At 46.9% G+C, this 20,175-nt stretch overlaps 1 protein-coding gene across 3 annotated transcripts in view; it reads right to left on the bottom strand.

The window, feature by feature from the left end:
- LOC121543435 (ankyrin repeat and sterile alpha motif domain-containing protein 1B-like) overlaps nt 1-20,175 on the bottom strand; it is a 286,881-nt gene that overhangs the window by 197,860 nt on the left and 68,846 nt on the right. For all 3 annotated transcript variants that reach the window (XM_041853304.2, XM_041853303.2, XM_045208911.1), the window contains exons 4-6: nt 10,880-11,032; nt 9,229-9,375; nt 5,201-5,276 (exon numbers count right to left, since the gene is read on the bottom strand). In XM_041853304.2, coding sequence (XP_041709238.2) covers nt 5,201-5,276; nt 9,229-9,375; nt 10,880-11,032 — 376 coding nt within the window. The remainder of the gene's footprint in view (nt 1-5,200; nt 5,277-9,228; nt 9,376-10,879; nt 11,033-20,175) is intronic.

The following is a 20,175-nucleotide window of genomic DNA, read 5'->3' as shown; positions in this document are numbered from 1 at the left end:
AGGTTTCTCTCTCCCTCTGACAGCTCAAGCCCAGGTATAGACTAAGGAAGGAGGAGGTCGTCAGGTCGTCGGGTAAGCTTGGCTTTATACATAGCTTGGGCTTTGTCGAGTAAGGCTTAAACTATGTATTTAGATTGTAGTTAGGTATTGTAGGTAGTTATCGTGGGTTGTTGTATGTAATTATTGTAGGTTAGTATTGTATTCGGCTGTGCCCGGTGTAGCACGAAGCTAGCTAGCTAACCCACCACCTGGACTAGCTGGCGAGTAGCTATTAGCAATGGTATAGTTGTTTCACGCCTGAGAGTGCCTGTAATTATGCCAGCTGGCTGCCTACAATAATTACATACAATAATTGTCTACCATTCAGCTGTTTTCTAACCTCATTGTCTGAACCGTTAACGTTAGGTAGCAAGTGGCTACTGTGCTTGAAATTTAGCTAGCTTGTTGCTACCTGGATAGCTACTAGTAAACAATAGCTGGAACGACCGAGCGAACAGACGCGAACTGGCTGAGTCAATTCAGTGGCTAGCTTTGCACTTGGCTAGCTAACAGTAGCTGCTAGGGGTAAGTCATAACCTACATTATTTTTTGTTTTTTTACATATTGATAGCCCGAGTCGTTCAAGGAATTCGGGACATGGGTGACTAGTTAACGTTAGTTTGGCTCTCTCTGTGTGTTCGTGCCGTGAAAGGAGGGGTTCTTCTTTGTCTGAAAGCAATGGCTAGCTAGTTTGCTAACTATTCTAGCTAACTAACTGGCTGAATAAATTGACGACGGACTCGCTCAAGCTGTCGGGACTAACCCACAACGTTAGACACGGACACGAACGATCTGCTTGCGTGTTGATACACTGGTGGTTTGTTGTGGCCGAGTATTGGCGCTAAACCGTGTTGTTGGAGTCCGGCATGCTAGCTGGCTGTGGCGTCTTATGACTAAGTGCCTGGACGATTTTCACGGAATAATACTGCACCTAGTTAGCTAGCTGAATAAACTAAGTTAGTATATTCCTAGAAAACATTGAACCGCTGTAGTTTACAACAATTATAGTTTCTGAGGTGGAAGTTGGGAGAGTTATATTTGGGAGTTGTGGTGAGGGGAGGCCCCGCTCTCTCCTTTCCCAGATGTTTAGTTCATTTCATTCTGATCTCCTCTGCATTATTGTAGCCATCTGCTGCAGCCTGTCAACTATGCCTCTGCCTATCCCTGTTCTCTCCTCTCCGCACAGGCTACACAAACGCCTCAGACCGCGTGGCTGCTGCCTCTCTAACCTGGTGGTCCCTGCACGCACCACCCACGTGGAGTTCCAGGTCTCAGGCAGCCTCTGGAACTGCCGTTCTGCTGCCAACAAGGCAGAGTTCATCTCAGCCTATGCTACCCTCCAGTCCCTCGACTTCTTGGCGCTGACGGAAACATGGATTACCACTGAAAACACTGCTACTCCTACTGCTCTCTCCTCGTCTGACCATGTGTTCTCGCATACCCCGAGAGCATCTGGTCAGCGGGGTGGTGGCACAGGAATCCTCATCTCTCCCAAGTGGACATTCTAAATTTTTCCCCTGACCCATCTGTCTATCTCCTCATTTGAATTCCATGCTGTCACAGTCACTAGCCCATTTAAGCTTAATATCCTTGTCATCTATCGCAGTCCAGGTTCCCTTGGAGAGTTCATCAATGAGCTTGACGCCTTGATAAGTTCCTTTCCTGAGGATGGCTCACCCCTCACAGTTCTGGGGGATTTCAACCTCCCTACGTCTACATTTGACTCATTTCTCTCTGCCTCCTTCTTTCCACTGCTCTCCTCTTTTGACCTCACCCTCTCACCGTCCCCCCCTACTCACAAGGCAGGCAATACGCTTGACCTCATCTTTACTAGATGCTGTTCTTCTACTAATCTCACTGCAACTCCCCTCCATGTCTCCGACCACTACTTTGTATCCTTTTCTCTCTCGCTCTCCTCCAACACTACTCACTCTGCCCCTACACAGATGGTAATGCGCCGTCGCAACCTTCGCTCTCTCTCTCCCGCTACTCTCTCCTCTTCCATCCTATCATCTCTTCCCTCTGCTCAAACCTTCTCCCTCCAATCTCCTGATTCTGCCTCCTCAACCCTCCTCTCCTCCCTTTCTGCATCATTTGACTCTCTATGTCCCCTATCCTCCCGGCCGGCTCGGTCCTCCCCTCCAACTCCGTGGCTTGATGACTCATTGCGACCGCACAGAACAGAGCTCCGGGCAGCTGAGTGGAAATGGAAGAAAACTAGACTCCCTGCGGACCTGGCATCTTTTCACTCCCTCCTCTCTACATTTTCTTCATCTGTTTCTGCTGCTAAGGCCACTTTCTACCACTCTAAATTCCAAGCATCTGCCTCTAACCCTAGGAAGCTCTTTGCCACATTCTCCTCCCTGCTGAATGCTCCTCCCCCCCCCTCCCTCTCTGTGGATGACTTCGTCAACCATTTTGAAAAGAAGGTTGACGACATCCGATCCTCGTTTGTTAAGTCAAATGACACTGCTGGTCCTGCTCACACTGCCCTACCCTATGCTTTGACTTCTTTCTCCCCTCTCTCTCCAGATAAAATCTTGCGACTTGTGACGGCAGGCCGCCCAACAACCTGCCCGCTTGACCCTATCCCCTCCTCTCTTCTCCAGACCATCTCCGGTGACCTTCTCCCTTACCTCACCTCGCTGATCAACTCATCCTTGACCGCTGGCTATGTCCCTTCCGTCTTCAAGAGAGCGAGAGTTGCACCCCTTCTCAAAAAACCAACACTCGATCCCTCTGATGTCAACAACTACAGACCAGTATCCCTTCTTTCTTTTCTCTCCAAAACTATTGAGCGTGCGTCTTTAGCCAACTCTCTTGCTATCTCTCTCAGAATGACCTTCTTGATCCAAACCAGTCAGGTTTCAAGACTGGTCATTCAACTGAGACTGCTCTTCTCTGTGTCACGGAGGCTCTCCGCACTGCTAAAGCTAACTCTCTCTCCTCTGCTCTTGTCCTTCTAGACCTGTCTGCTGCCTTTGATACTGTGAACCATCAGATCCTCCCTCTCCACCCTCTCCGAGCTGGGCATCTCCGGCGCGGCTCACTCTTGGATTGCGTCCTACCTGACCGGTCGCTCCTACCAAGTGGCGTGGCGAGAAGCTGTCTCCGCACCACGTGCTCTCACCACTGGTGTCCCCCAGGGCTCAGTTCTAGGCCCTCTCCTATTCTCCCTATACACCAAGTCACTTGGCTCTGTCATATCCTCACATGGCCTCTCCTATCATTGCTACGCTGACGACACACAACTAATCTCCTTTCCCCCTTCTGATAACCAGGTGGCGAATCGCATCTCTGCATGTCTGGCAGACATATCAGTATGGATGACGGATCACCACCTCAAGCTGAACCTTGGCAAGACGGAGCTGCTCTTCCTCCCGGGGAAGGACTGCCTGTTCCATGATCTCGCCATCACGGTTGACAACTCCGTTGTGTCCTCCTCCCAGAGTGTGAAGAGCCTTGGCGTGACCCTGGACAACACCCTGTCGTTCTCCGCTAACATCAAGGCGGTGACCCGATCCTGTAGGTTCATGCTCTACAACATTCGGAGAGTACGACCCTGCCTTACACAGGAAGCGGCACAGGTCCTAATCCAGGCACTTGTCATCTCCCGTCTGGATTACTGCAACTCGCTGTTGGCTGGGCTCCCTGCCTGTGCCATTAAACCCCTACAACTCATCCAGAATGCCGCAGCCCGTCTGGTGTTCAACCTTCCCAAGTTCTCTCACGTCACCCCGCTCCTCCGCACACTCCACTGGCTTCCAGTTGAAGCTCGCATCTGCTACAAGACCATGGTGCTTGCCTACAGAGCTGTGAGGGGAACGGCACCTCCGTACCTTCAGGCTCTGATCAGTCCCTACACCCAAACGAGGGCATTGCGTTCATCCACCTCTGGCCTGCTGGCTCCCCTACCTCTGCGGAAGCATAGTTCCCGCTCAGCCCAGTCAAAACTGTTCGCTGCTCTGGCACCCCAATGGTGGAAGAAGCTCCCTCACGACGCCAGGACAGCGGAGTCACTCACCACCTTCCGGAGACATTTGAAACCCCACCTCTTTAAGGAATACCTGGGATAGGATAAAGTAATCCTTCTACCCCCCCTTACCCCCAACCCAAACCCCAACCCCCCCAAAAAAAAACATTGTAAAGTGGTGATCCCACTGGCTATAAGGTGAATGCACCTATTTGTAAGTCGCTCTGGATAAGAGAGTCTGCTAAATGACGTAAATGTAAGTCAAGGAGGAAAAAGATCCCAAATAGACTCACTGTGCCAATTTTAGAAGGAAACATTCATACTGTATTTCTGTCTGACAGTTTACTGACAAAGGATGCTAGCTGTGTCCATCCTGTATTTCACCCTTCCACACACACACACACACACAGGTGGATAGAGTAGAGGGTTGGGTGGATGACAGGGGTCAGACAGTAAACCGGTACAGGCCTGTCACTCATCTAAATAAGCCCCCTGGACCAAAACAATATGGCAGCCCGGGGTTCCTCACAGGAAGCGCAACAAGACACCAGAGGAAACAGGAAGCGATTGAGGAAAATAAGGGGGGAGAGGAGAGGGAGGTAGGACAAAGATCTCTCTCTCTCTCTCTCTCTCTCTCTCTCTCTCTCGCTCTCTCTCTCTCGTAACACTGACTGACAGTTAGGGGAGAGGGGCATGACAGCACAGCTATGAAACATGATTATATTGCCTCTATACATAGCATGTTTACCTAGGTACAGATATAGGATCAGCTTTCCCTCCACCAATCCTAGCCTTAACCACTTCTGGGAGAAATGAAAAACTGACCCAGGATGAGCATCTAACTCGTAGCCCAGTGTTTCTCAAGTTTCTGACTGACCTCTGGAGGGGCGCACATTTTTGTTCCAGCCCAGCACCAACACACCTTATTCAACTAAACCCGGAGCCCTTGAGCTAACACTGTGTTAGCCAACCCAGAATAGCATCAATACAGTGGATTACTAACTATGGCAGGACGGATCTCTAGTGCTGCTGATATCTCCAGAACAGAACATGTACATACTGTTAGATAGATTAGCAGCAGTATTGGGGTAAATACATGGGGCAGGTTTGCACACAGGCACGTACACATAAGAACAGGAACAAGGACAGAGGTATGGGGGGGTACATGGACTCCCTCATGACACCCACCTGAGTCTAGCAACAGCCGAACCACATCCATCTTCCCATAGAGAGCTGCCTCGTGGAGAGCACTGCCATTCTCCGTCTGAGCGAGAGAAATAGAGAGAGGTAGAGGGGGGGTAAGAGAGAAAGAGGAGGAGACCGAATAATAGAAGGCAAGAGAGGGGAGAGTGATACGGGAGAGAAAGAAAGAGAGAAGAAGATAGAAAGAAAACATTGATTTCAAGACATTGCACAAGATAACTCTTTGTACACAGAGCCCCATATGGAAACGTCCCATTACAAATACAAACCCCAGTTTCCTCCCGCTCCATATGTCCTGGATGCTAGTGTGCATTAGCCCCTGTAGAATACATTGCTTTGCATAGAAACTGTGGGAGAGGACGTCAACTTGTGGGATTTTCATAGCCATCAAATATTTAGTGTACAGTAACTGTGATTACTTAGACAAGCATTTTAAAAACACACAGAGACACAAAGACACACACACACACTCCCTGTGTGTTACAGTACCTCTGACCTTAGCTGGATCTCTCAGACTAACACCCAGCCAGGCTCCTGCCTTGTGACTAAACTCAACAAGCCTGCTGTGTGTGTGTGTGTGTGTGTGTGTGTGTGTGTGTGTGTGTGTGTGCACTATACCTTCTCTTTCCTCTATCACCAAGGTATTATCAACGCAGCTAAGAAAGACTCCAAAAATCCAACACATCGACCAATCAAAACCCAGAACTGCACCTCCTGTGTTCCCACACACACAATCCAGGTGAGTCTGACTGACCCTTACGGTTCAAAGGACAAAGACTGCCAATGAAAGGGCATGTGAACATCCAATACCACAGAACCCAGAAGACCAGGTCAAAAACGTAAAAAGATCCAAATCGAGAACAGGCAAAAAGTTTCACAACCCACGGTGACATGGAACTAGAGGTGACTGGGCGATGAGTTTGGAGGGAACACACACACATACATCGAGGGACAGGAAACCAAACCGCCGGACCCTCCCCCACTCCCCCCTCAAACCCTTTCCTGTGTCATTTCCCATGGCGATTAGTTGGTGATGTCACCGGAAAATGAGGAAATCGATTCACTCTCGCTGCGCTTTCAGGAATTGAGGTGGCTGTTTGACTGAAGACTGAGGGGGGGGTTTTGTTTTGGTGTTGGGCCTTTCTTTCTTTGGTGTTGGGCCTTTCTTTATAGTTTTCAACCTATTTTCTCCCATTGCTAGTTACGACCCTGTCTCATCGCTGCAAATCCGAAAACATGACACACCTAGCCGCGCTACTTCTTAACACACTGCTCGCTTAACCTGGAAGTCAGCCACACCATTGTGTCGGAGGAAACACTGTTCGACTGATGACCAAAGTCAGCTTGCAGTAGTGCTGAGCGATTAGTGCTTTTTGAAGTCGGTTCGGTTTGATTATTCAAAAATAATCACAGTTTTCTGATTATTATTTTCTTTACATTAAATGTAATATGAAATTACAATGATTTTATAGCTTTTTTATGGAAATTCCAAAGCCAAAAAGTGAACATTCAATTGCCAAAACATTGAAAATATTCCATTGTCTCTATCCAGAGACCTGTATACAATGACGCGACGCACGTCTCCGCCCTAACAATGGGTGTCGTAGTCCCAAAGGCGGGAAGGTAGGCGACAAGTTTAGGTCCAAAATAAGCCCATAGAAACACATTAGGCATATTTTGGACAGATTTTGGCGAGAGTGAAACCTCTCGCTTCGCTTGTTCCTCTCTGATCTGGAAAAAACTGCCGAAATGGATTATGGTCAGTGTAGTTAATTACCAAGTTTCTGCACTGATCTAGATTGAATATTTGCTTAATGAAAACCACAACTCCCTTCAGCCCAGCGTCCCACATAGTTCTTGACTTGATTTCTTAGATTTCTCTCGTGAATGATTTGATTTCTCTTTAGAGAAATGGCATGTTGAGCTCACAAAAAACCTGAACTAAATGGAATTCAAGTAATTGAACCGACGTCGGTCAATTAGTTGTTTAATAACCAGAAAAAATAAGAAATGTTGATTAATCGCTCAGAACTAGCATGCAGGCGCCTGGCCTGCCACAAGGAGTCACTAGATCAGGATGAGCCAAGGAAAGCCCCCCGGCCAAACCCTCCCCTAACCTTGACGGTGCTGGGCCAATTGTACACCGCCCTATTGGGCTCCCGGTAATGGCCGGCTGTGACACAGCCTGTGATTGAACCCCAGGCTGTAGTGGTGCCTCAGCACTGTGATGCAGTGCCTTAGACCGCTGTGCCACTCGGGGCCTTTCAATACAGTTTGACTCTCAGTTAGTTTCAGATTCACTTCACATACTTTACAGCTTGAAGAAGTATAAAGGTGTGTGTTTGTGTGTCGGGGGGTTGTTTATATCCATGGGCTCAACTTTTGCCCTTGGTTCTCTACCTGCCTACAGAGCAGCAGGTCTCTCCATAGGGAATCCCCTCATCAGTAGAGAGATGGAGAGAGAGAATGAGAGATAAAGGAGAGAGAAAAGAGAGAGAGAGAGAGAGAGAGAGATATCCTTATACATTATTCATTCGAACGATGGGCTTGAATGTAATTATTTTACTAGGCACTGACACACACACACACACACACTGCTATTTACAACAACCCCACCATCTGTGGGACGTGTACGTTCCTTCCACTCCTTAATGTCAAAGCACAGATCTGACAGATATGACAGTGTAGCTTTGGAGAGAGAGAGAGAGAGAGAGAGAGAGAGAGAGAGATGGAGAAAGGGAGAGAGAGAGAAAGAGAGACGGAGGAGAGAGAGAGAGAGATAGGGAGGGGAGAAGAGAGAGAGAGAAGGAGAGGGGAGGAGGGAGTAAGAGAGAGAGGGGAGGGGAGGAGGCAGAGAGCGAGAGGGGAGGAGAGAGAGAGAGAGGGGAGGGGAGGGAGGGGAGGAGAGAGAGAAGGGGAGGAGGCAGAGAGAGAGAGAGAGAGAGAGGGGGGAGGAGAGAGAGAGAAGGGAGGCAGAGAGAGAGAGAGAGAGAGAGAGAGAGAGAGAGAGAGAGAGAGAGAGAGAGAGAGAGAGAGAGGGAGGGGAGTAGAGAGAGGGTGTGTGAACTCAGGAACACCCCTTACTACTCTCTTTTCTCTCTCTCTCTGTTCCCCTTCAAATATTCACTTATTTCAATCACCACATCATTCTACACCTCACACACACACACACACGTGTTCTGTATCTGAAGCAATCACACACACACAGTGCAATACTGTATGTATGACCATTGAGTGCTGAAGACAACACACACATCTCAAACTCATTCTTGACCTACTCCGACCGCCCCTCACACACACACACACACACTGTGTGTTGCTGTTGCTATGCGTTGCTGTGTGTTGCTTAGTTCTGCTAATATTGCCGCAATACCATTCAGAAAGAGGTTGAGTAGAAGGAAGATTATCCTTAGATACTGTACTAACTCATTAAAAACACAGGAGACAGGCTTTAAACATTTATTACAAGGAGAGAGGAGGGAGCGGTATCTTGAGCTAAAGAGACGGTCAGATTTACTGGCACTAAGCTCTCGTCTTGGAGCAACATCTGCAGGAGGGAAGAGAAATGTAACAAACAAAGCTGAAGCCTGATTTAACCAGGACTACCTCTGAGTATAGATATTGTCCCCGTATGATGCATCATATGATGCAAAATGAATCATACAAGGATGATTTCTGTATTTTGAAAGTTACATATCTTGAAAGCTTGATTGCTGACAAGCAAAACATTTTCGGACTAGGTCAACAATGGAGTAATGAAACAAATACCAAAAGATGGGGTGGAGTTTTCCTTCAATGTTGAGTTGACCTTTAGCTCTCCTCTCTTCACATCCCTCTACAGAAGAACATGTTGCATTGAAGTATAAACGCAGAGTGACCCTCCAATCTAACAACACACCTGCAGAATAAAAGCTAACCTACGACCTCATTCCTCACCCCCCTCCTAACCCATACCCATCCACCTACCCCCTCAACACCGACTCCACAGTGACCCTGACCCCTAGACCGCTGACCTGGGAGTTGACGTCCATGCCGGCCTCCAGCAAGGTGTGCACGGCTGAGTGGTGCCCGTTGCGGGCGGCCAGGTGCAGGGGCGTGTGGCGCCTTGTCCCGTGGCTGCTCATCAGGTTGGGGTGGGCGGTCACCAACATACAGACCACCTGGGAAGAGGGGGAGGGGAGGGGAGGAGAGAGAGGGTGGAGGGGAGGAGAGGGAGGTTCAAGCCCAGAGGACAGGAGTTCCAAGATCTAAATGTGTAGTTATTTGATACAGTCCCATGTCGGCTACTACAGTATTAAATACAACAAGACCCTCAGGACCACAAGCCGCGTCATACACTCCATGGCCAAAAGTATGTGGACACCTGCTTGTCGAAAATCTCATTCCAAAATCATGGGCATTAATATGGAGGTTTTCCACTAGATGTTGGAACATTGCTGCGGGGACTTGCTTCCATTCAGCCACAAGAGCATTAGTGAGGTTGGACTCTGATATTGGGCGATTAGGCCTGGCTCGCAGTTGGCATTCCAATTCATCCCAAAGGTCTTCGATGTGGTTGGAGTCAGGGCTCTGTGCAGGCCAGTCAAGTTCTTCCACACCGATCTCGACAAACCATTTCTGTATGGACCTCACTTTGTGCACGGGGGCATTGTCATACTGAAACAGGAAAGGGCCTTCCCCAAACTGTTGCCACAAAGTTGGATAACAGAATCGTCTAGAATGTCATTGTATGCTGTAGTATTTAGATTCCACTTCACTGGAACTAAGGGGCCTAGCCCGAACCATGAAAAACAGCCACAGACCATTATTCCTCCTCCACCAAACTTTATAGTTGGCACTATGCATTGGGGCAGGTAGTGTTCTCCTGGCATCCGCCAAACCCAGATTCATCTGTCGGACTGTCAGATGGTGAAGCGTGATTCATCACTCCAGAGAAGGCATTTCCACTGCTCCAGAGTCCAATGCCGGCGAGCTTTACACCACTCCAGGCGACGCTTGGCATTGCACATGGTGATCTTAGGCTTGTGTGCGGCTGCTTGGCCATGGAAACCCATTTCGTGAAGCTTCCGACGAACAGTTATTGTGCTGACGTTGTTTTCAAAGGTATTTTGTGTAGTGAGTGTTGCAACCAAGAACATACAATTTTTACGCGCTACATGCTTCAGCACTCAGCAGTCCCGTTCTGTGAGCTTGTGTGGCCTACAACTTAACGGCTGAGCCGTTGTTGCTCTTAGACGTTTCCACTTCATAATAACAGCACTTACAGTTGACTGGGGCAGCTCTAGCAGGGCAGAAATTTGACAAACTGACTTGTTGGAAAGGTTGCATCCTATGACGGTGCAATGTTGAGTCACTGAGCTCTTCAGTAAGGCCATTCTACTGCCAATGTTTGTCTATGGAGATTGCATGGCTGTGTGCTCGATTTATTACACCTGTCAGCATGGGTGTGGCTGAAATAGCCGAATCCACTCATTTGAAGGAGTGTCCACATACTTTTGTATAGATAGTGTATTTTGTTATAGTCCTGAACTAGCACAACTAATGAAACTAGTCAAAGCCCCCCCCCAAGCAGAATCAGAGGCAGAGGCACATTGGCTTGGGGAAACTCTGTAGAACAAAGAAACCTAGAGAGGAACGTTACTCAAAGGGGTGGTCCATCCTCACCTGAAGTCGTCCGTAGAGTGCGGCCAGGTCCAGGGGGGTCTCGTTGCGGCTGTTCCTCATGGTGGGGTCTGTCAGCTCCTGCAGTAGGATGGACACCACCTCAGAGTGGCCGTACTGGGCCGCACAGTGCAGCGCTGTCTCACTCTCATGGTTCTGTATACAGGGGGGAGCAACTGTCTTAGTAAACAAACAATGTATCGCTTTACAATATGGATACATCTATTATCTGGACCTCATTGTCTGTGAGATCTTGCATGCATAGCTCCATCTACTGTGTGGGACAAACTCTACTGTCACACATACAGTTTACCAGAGGACTCTCCTGAATCTCCAGGGCAGTGTTCTTCTCTTCAACCCAATTAACCTGTCCTAGAGCTGCCCACAGTAGCCTTCTATCACCCCCTGTTGTCCGTCTATGGCAGGGATGGGCAACTGGTGGCCCCCCTTTTGTTAGTCACTCTCACTTAGATATCATATTGGCAAAATGTGTAGAATTGCAGGAAATAAGAGGGGGGCTGCTAAAATGTTTTGCTCTCCAGGTGGTGGAGGGGGGACCATTGCCCATTCGTGGTCTATGGTCAGTACCACACAACCTCCTTGTCAGGTCACATGGTCAGGATAATATCAGGGCACTCTGTAGAATACTTTCACAATATGGTAAAAAGGCCAGCCAGTCTATCAAAAGACATGGTGACATAATTGCCATATTGCTTCACAAATTGCTTCTACCTTTCAGGAGTGTCTATAGGCAATGGGGTTGATTTAGGTTTCTGCATTAGGATCTCAGGCTCAGTGGAACACGGTAGTGGTACAGTATTGACTGCAATAGAGCACAGCCATACAGGGTAGTACAGGACACAGCCATACAGGGTAGAGGACACAGCCATACAGGGTAGTACAGAGCACAGCCATATAGGGTAGTACAGAGCACAGCCATACAGGGTAGAGGACACAGCCATACAGGGTAGTACAGAGCACAGCCATACAGGGTAGAGGACACAGCCATACAGGGTAGTACAGAACACAGCCATACAGGGTAGAGGACACAGCCATACAGGGTAGTACAGAGCACAGCCATACAGGGTAGTACAGATCACAGCCATACAGGGTAGAGGACACAGCCATACAGGGTAGTACAGAGCACAGCCATACAGGGTAGTACAGGACACAGCCATACAGGGTAGAGGACACAGCCATACAGGGTAGTACAGATCACAGCCATACAGGGTAGAGGACACAGCCATACAGGGTAGTACAGAGCACAGCCATACAGGGTAGTACAGGACACAGCCATACAGGGTAGAGGACACAGCCATACAGGGTAGTACAGACCACAGCCATACATGGTAGTACAGAGCACAGCCATACACGGTAGAGGACACAGCCATACAGGGTAGTACAGGACACAGCCATACAGGGTAGTACAGGACACAGCCATACAGGGTAGAGGACACAGCCATACAGGGTAGAGGACACAGCCATACAGGGTAGTACAGAGCACAGCCATACAGGGTAGTACAGAGCACAGCCATACAGGGTAGTACAGAGCACAGCCATACAGGGTAGTACAGGACACAGCCATACAGGGTAGTACAGGACACAGCCATACAGGGTAGCACAGAGCACAGCCATACAGGGTAGAGGACACAGCCATACAGGGTAGTACAGAGCACAGCCATACGGGGTAGAGGACACAGCCATACAGGGTAGAGGACACAGCCATACAGGGTAGAGGACACAGCCATACAGGGTAGTACAGAGCACAGCCATACAGGGTAGAGGACACAGCCATACAGGGTAGTACAGAGCACAGCAGGAGAGCACTACAGAGAGGGATGACTGGTTCCACAAGCATGCTGTTTATACTGTATACTACACACTCGCAAACACACACACACACCACATATACACACACACCACATATATACACACACACACACTCTCTCTCTGTTTCTCCCTCTCACAGACACTCTGACACACAGGCACAGACACATCAGGGTTCTTTGTGGACACGAGATGGAATGGAAAAGTATGTGCTGGTTGAATTAAGAGAGGAAACATCCTTTTCCTCCTAATTCAGTGTGTGTTTGTGGTGTGTGTGTGGTGTGTGTGTGTAGTGTGTAGTGTGTGGTGTGTGTGTGTGAATCCCTAACTTTAATACAATCCAGCATTGGGAGAAGAGAAAGAAGGGGGGACCGGCTAATCTAACTAACTCTACTCTGGCTCACTGGAGCTGGGCATGGGAACACAGTACATTCACACACACACACACAGGCACGCATGAACATAGGTACACAGACACACACACACACACACACACACACAGGCACGTATGAACGTAGGTACACACACACACAGGCACGTATGAACGTAGGTACACCCACACGGGCACGTATGAACGTACGCACACACACACAGACTATTTTCACCGCTATTGCTTTCTTTCCCCCTGGCTCTGAAACATCATCCACTCCTGAAATACACACACCTCTCCTCCCACTTTTGTGCCTGCTCTCTCTTCCCTCAAGAGCGGCGGCACTCCCCTCTTCCTCTTCTCCCCCCATCCCCCTTTCATTTACTCCTCTCTGCAGTACAGTGGAGGGAAGGAGAGAGAGGGAGAGAGAGAGGGAAAGAGAGAGGGAAAGAGAGAGAGAGAGAGAGAGAGAGAGAGAGAGAGAGAGAGAGAGAGAGAGAGAGAGAGAGAGAGAGAGAGAGAGAAAAGTGATGGAAAAAGGGTACAAGACACAAACCCACACAGTAAATACATACTCACCGACGCAGGGGGCAAAAACACTACAGCGTGCTACAGCGCTGTGCCTGACGGGCCAATCAAATCGCTCTGTTCCCCGCTCTATCCCCCCTCCACCCCTTGCTATAGTGGAATCTTCCAGAACAGAACTGTGCGCACTGCTGATACAGAGAGGGTGGGATAGAGACAGGGAACCGTCGCTCCATGTTGTCATAGGAAGCCAATATATTTCCATTAGCTCTGACGGCTTACCGATATCAGCCAGCAGACAGAGCATTATTGCTGAATGAGCCATAAGCAACAGCCACCTGCTGCTATTAACACACCAATACCTGGCTGTCATAATGTTTGTGTTGAGTCTGTTGGTACACGGATGTTATACATGATGATTGTTCATATCATTCTATGAATGCTAAAATGCTCAAAACTAGCGATGTGATTTGTGGAACGCCTCACGACTAGCGATTAATCTTATAATGAATGTATGGGATACAGCATGTTTTTATAGCGCTTATCGATTATATACTGTACAGGCAATGATCAGAAACAGTTTTGCTTGTTCATTTTCACTGCAGCCTGTTCTCACACAGAAACGTACACATGTACAGGCATACAGACACACACACAAAATCCCCCCCACTCCTCTCTCTCTCTCTCTCTCTCTCTCTCTCTCTCTCTCTCTCTCTCTCTCTCTCTCTCTCTCTCTCTCTCTCTCTCTCTCTCTCTCTCTCTCTCTCTCTCTCTCTCTCTCTCTCTCTCTCTCTCTCTCTCTCTCTCTCTCTCTCTCTCTCTCTCTCTCTCTCTCTCTCTCTCTCTCTCTCTCTCTCTCTCTCTCTCTCTCTCTCTCTCTCTCTCTCTCTCTCTCTCTCTCTCTCTCTCTCTCTCTCTCTCTCTCACACACACACACACACACACACACACACACACACACACACACACACACACACACACACACACACACACACACACACACACACACACACACACACACACACACAGCTATCCTAGCTAATCTACAAAAGGATAAATACACAGCTAGAGGCGTTTAAATAAACAGGTAATTTCAGGCTATCCCTGGGAAGATGAAATCAGAGGGCGGTGGGACAAGGGTGCTTGTTTGAACAGCCACAGTGTAACCACCGATTTGTTTGAGAGCACCAGGCACCGTTTACCCTGCTGCATAGCATTATCGCTAACATTTACATGAACATCCAGGAGGAGCTAGGTAAACAAACTAAGCAACATTTTAAAAGTGTGTGTGTCTGTGAGAGAGAGAGAGAGAGAGAGAGAGAGAGAGAGAGAGAGAGAGAGAGAGAGAGAGAGAGAGAGAGAGAGAGAGAGAGAAAGAGAGAGAGAGAGAGAGAGGGGGGGGTGTGGAGAGAAAGCGAGCGAGATGGAAAAGAGAAATTAAGAAGATGAGTTTTAAAAAGACAGCTTTGATAGGCAATAGATTGAGGGAGAGAGAGAGAGAGAGAGAGGGAGGGAGGAAGGGAAGAGAGAAGAGGGGGAGAGAGAGAGAGAAGAGGGAGTGAGGAACAAGGGAAAAAAGAGAACAGCAAGACAGAGAGGAAGACTGAGAGAGAGAAGCTCTCTTGTGGCTAACACTTCACAGCCAATTGACCCATCTCTCACACTCTCTGGCATTAGCACTGGGAGAGAGAGATCCTCCACACACGCACACAAACGCCACACTAGATCTTAGGATGGGAATATCCTCCCTGTTTTCACCTGAGAGGGAACTTTCACACGTTCCCAGTATTCCAAAAGGGAATTTGCCAGGAAGCATATGGTTCCATTTAAAAATGCTGTGGCAATGTACAACACACCCCCCACAGGCAGTGACCTCAGCTCACACTCATGACCTCTGACCTATGTCATGGCTCACAGAGAGGGCAATGTTGCACCTGGTGAAAAGCTGGAAGTGTCGGCATTCTCCTCTTTAGGTATTTTATCCCCCTATAAAGTTACAGCAGCAGTCTAGTGTACTGATGTGGCATTGTCTCAGTTTATTAATCTACAAGGGTCTCTCTCTCTCTCTCTCTCTGGGCTTTATTGGCATGGGAAACGTATGTTAACATTGCCAAAGCAAGTGAAGTAGATAGTAAACAAAAGTGAAATAAACAATAAATATTAACAGTGAACATTACACTCAGAAGTAGATAATAAAGACATTTCAAATGTCATATTATGTATATATACAGTGTTTTAACAATGTGCAAATAGTTATAGTACAAATGGGAAAATAAATAAACATAAATATGGGGTTTGTTCTTCACTGGTTGCCCTTTTCTTGTGGCAACAGGTCACAAATCTTGCAGCTGTGATGGCACACTGTGGTTTTTCACCCAGTAGATAAGGGAGTTTATCAAAATTGGGTTTGTTTTCGAATTCTTTGTGGATCGCTGTAATCTGAGGGAAATATGTGTCTCTAATATGGTCATACATTTGGCAGGAGGTTAGGAAGTGCAGCTCAGTGTCCACCTCATTTTGTGGGCAGTGTGCACATAGCCTGTCTTCTCTTGAGAGCCAGGTCTGCCTACGGCGGCCTTTCTCAATAGCAAGGCTATGCTCACTGAGTCTGTACATAGTCAAAGCTTTCCTTAAGTTTGGGTCAGTCACAGTGGTCAGGTATTCTGCCACTGTGTACTCTCTGTTTAGGGCCAAATAGCATTCTAGTTTGCTCTGTTTTTTTGTTTGTTCTTTCCAATGTGTCAAGTAATTCTCTTTTTGTTTTCTCATGATTTGTTTGGGTTTAATTGTGTTGTTGTTGTTGTTGTTGTCCTGGGGCTCTGTGGGGTCTGTTTGTGTTTGTGAACAGAGCCCCAGGACCAGCTTACTTAGGGGACTCTTCTCCAAGTTCATCTCTCTGTAGGTGATGGCTTTGTTATGGAAGGTTTGGGAATCGCTTCCTTTTAAGTGGTTATAGAATTTAACGGCTCTTTTCTGGTTTTTGATAATTAGCGGCTATTGGCCTAATTCTGCTCTGCATGCATTATTTGGTGTTTTACGTTGTACACTGAGGATGTTTTTGCAGAATTCTGCATGCAGAGTCTCAATTTGGTGTTTGTCCCATTTTGTGAATTCTTGGTTGGTTCTAGTGCCCTCGCCAATTAGTTGATATATATGTTGAAGAGGGTGGGGCTTAAGCTGCATCCCTGTCTCACCCCACCGGCCCTGTGGAAAGAAATCTGTGTGTTTTTTGCCCATTTTAACCGCACACTTGTTGTTTGTGTACATGGATTTTATAAAGTCGTATGTTTTCCCCCCAACACCACTTTCCATCAATTTGTATAGCAGGCCCTCATGCCAAATTGAGTCGAAAGCTTTTTTTAAATCAACAAAGCATGAGAAGACTTTGCGTTTGTTTTGATTTGTTTGTTTGTCAATTAGAGTGTGCAGCGTGTATACGTGGTCTGTCCTACGGTAATTTGGTAAAAAGCCAATTTAATATTTGTGACTGATTTCAGGAAACTAGGCGTATGTAGCGGGTCACAACTTCACAGGAAAGCCATTTGAACATAAACTTTTTTTTTTATCGAAATTTGTTTTTTTTTGGCAGAAATGCCTTCTGCAACATGTGAACTTTCATGTGCCTTAATAACAAACTTGTATGCCATCTGTAAATACGAATAGAATTGTTAAATTACGAGCCTAGTCTGTTAAGTCACAGAAAAAGACAGCAACCTTCCCACTAGCCATGATTGGCTAGTGGGCTGGACATGCCGAGAGAGGAGTTCGGATTGGTCTGCCATATAGCACACTTCTGTCTATTTGAGCTGGTCAGTATGTGTAGGTAATACTGTCTAACACAGCTTTTTTTAAATGTATTGTGTAGTGGAGCTGCATAAGTACTGCTCTCCACTTTCTGGAGGATCGAGTTTTGAAATCAGTGGAATTAGAGTATGATAGCTAAAGAGGTGGAGAAAACACCTGTCTCTGGATCTTCAAACTAAGGGCATCCGTGACAGGGAGACTTGTCCATCATGCATGATGTATACGGGTAAAATAGTCTAGCTAGCTACATTTTCAGATATTACACATTTCTAATTTTGACAGAAAGTGGTTTCATTTCAAGTTAAAGTGTACTGTTAGCTAGCTAACGTTAGCTGGCTGGCTCGCTAGCTAACATTACATGTACAATCTTATTCCTATCCCAGAGCCATTTGCTTGCTAACATTGAACCTGGTTGGTTAGCTATCTGCAGATTAATGCAGGGTGCTAACGTACTGAGTTGTGATTATGGTTCATTGTTTACGTAGCTAGCTAGCTACATATCTTAACAAAAGACTCCACTATGCAAGTAACCATTTCGGGTGCATTCGTAAATTCAGTCAGAGTATGCCAGAGCGCAGAATAACTGATAAATTTACGAACGCACAACACCCGTTGAATAAATGTCACCAAAAAAGCATAATTAAAATGTTGCCAGCAGCACAGTTAGTCACCAACGCTCTGGATAACATGAAAACAGCCTAACCATCTCTGCTAGGGTGAGTAAAATTGCTGTTTTCCTGTTATCCAGAGGTAAACAATGAACCATAATCCCAATTTTGTGTCTGGACGTAGCTAGCTAGCCAATGTTAGCCAGTTAGCTTGGGTGCTTGACTGCTGTTGTGAGGTCAGAACGCTCGGATCAACCCTACTCATCGGCCAGAGCATCAAGTGTGCGCTCTGAACGCTCCGAGAGCGAAACGAGATGGGTGGGGCTAAAGCTTAAGAGGGTGTGAATGATGCTGAATGGGTGTAGACAAAGAAGAGCTCTTCAGTAGGTACCAAAACATTCAAAGGACATTTTCTAAAAAGTGAGATCAACTTTCAAAGCAGAATTCCTTTCCCATTGTTCCCTTAAATGCAGTGTATGATATACCATGTTGTAGCTCTGTGTCCAATGTAAAAAACACAATTTCAAATTTTGCTACATAAGACCGAATCAAGGCGGTCGGTCATATTTGCTCAGTACATTGTTTTCGCTGAGGAAATGTACGAGTCTGTTGTTAATGATAATGCAGAGGATTTTCCCAAGGTTGCTGTTGACGCATATCCCACGGTAGTTATTGGGGTCAAATTGGAATTTGTGATCTGTATATTTTATCATTTCATTTAGGATACCATCAACCCCACAGGCCTTTTTGGGTTGGAGGGTTTGTATTTTGTCCTGTAGTTCATTCAATGTAATTGGAGAATCCAGTGGGTTCTGGTAGTCTAATAGTTGATTCTAATATTTTTATTTGATCACCTATATGTTTTTGCTGTTTGTTTGTTATAGGGACAAAAAGTGGTTTATCCATACATCTCCGTTTTGGATACATAACTCTTTGTGTTGTTGTTTGTTTAGAGTTTTCCAATTTTCCCAGAAGTGGTTAGATTCTATGGATTCTTCAATTACATTGAGCTGATTTCTGACGTGCTGTTCCTTCTTTTTCCGTAGTGTATTTCTGTATTGTTTTAGTGATTCACCATAGCGAAGGCGTAGGTTCAGGTTTTCTGGGTCTCTATGTTTTTGGTTGGATAGGTTTCTCAATTTCTTTCTTAGGTTTTTGCATTCTTCATCAAACTATTTGTCATTGTTGTAAATTTTCTTCATTTGATAGGGAAGCTGAGAGGTCAAACATACTGTTTAAGTTTTCTGCTGCCAAGTTTACAGGCCCCATGTAGCTCAGTTGGTAGAGCATGGCGCTTGCAATGGGGGGCATGTATGAAAAAAACAAAACATGTATGCACTCACTAACTGTAAGTCGCTCTGGATAAGAGTGTCTGCTAAATGACTAAAATGTAAATGTATTACAGTGAAACATATTGTCTAGAAGGGATTGAATTTGTTGTTGCCTAATAGTTTTTTGGTAGATTTCCACACTACTTTCCTTCCGTCTAGCATTTCTTAATGAGACTCTCTCAGAGTCAGAAGAAAGAGAGGGAGAGAAAGTGAATGGTGTATCCTTTCCGTCCCCCTGCTGTTGGAAAAGAAAACATTCCTATCTGCAGCATAGAGGGACCTAGAGAGGACATGGTTACACGCACGTGTGCATGTGGCGTCTGTGTGTTTGTCTGTTTGTGTGTTGCTGAGGTGTATAAGGAGTTGAACAGGGTTTCCCAAACTCGGTCCTAGGTCCCCCTCCCCCTGGGTGAAGGTTGGGTTTTTGCCATAGCACTACACAGCTGATTCAAATAACCAACTCATCATCAAGTTTTGATTATTTGAATCAGCTGTGTAGTGCTAGAGCAAAAAACGAAATGTGCACCCAGGGGGAGGAGCCAGGACCGAGGTTGAGAACCACTGTGCACCCAGGGGGAGGAACCAGGACCGAGGTTGAGAACCACTGTGCACCCAGGGGGAGGAACCAGGACCGAGGTTGAGAACCACTGTGCACCCAGGGGGAGGAACCAGGACCGAGGTTGAGAACCCCTGTGGTAGAAGAGGGTTTTGTTTTCCCACAAGAGACACTTAACATGAATGAGCTTCCATTGATTTTCTGCTAGTAGAGCCATGTCCTAATGCATGCAGAGATTGGTCAATTCAATGGTTACGGCTCACTGACTCATGAACACA

Source organism: Coregonus clupeaformis, chromosome 28 (assembly GCF_020615455.1).
Source record: "Coregonus clupeaformis isolate EN_2021a chromosome 28, ASM2061545v1, whole genome shotgun sequence".
Taxonomy (NCBI): Eukaryota; Metazoa; Chordata; class Actinopteri; order Salmoniformes; family Salmonidae; genus Coregonus; species Coregonus clupeaformis.
Note: the sequence above shows the minus strand (reverse complement) of the source record. Positions and strands in the feature narration are given on the sequence as shown.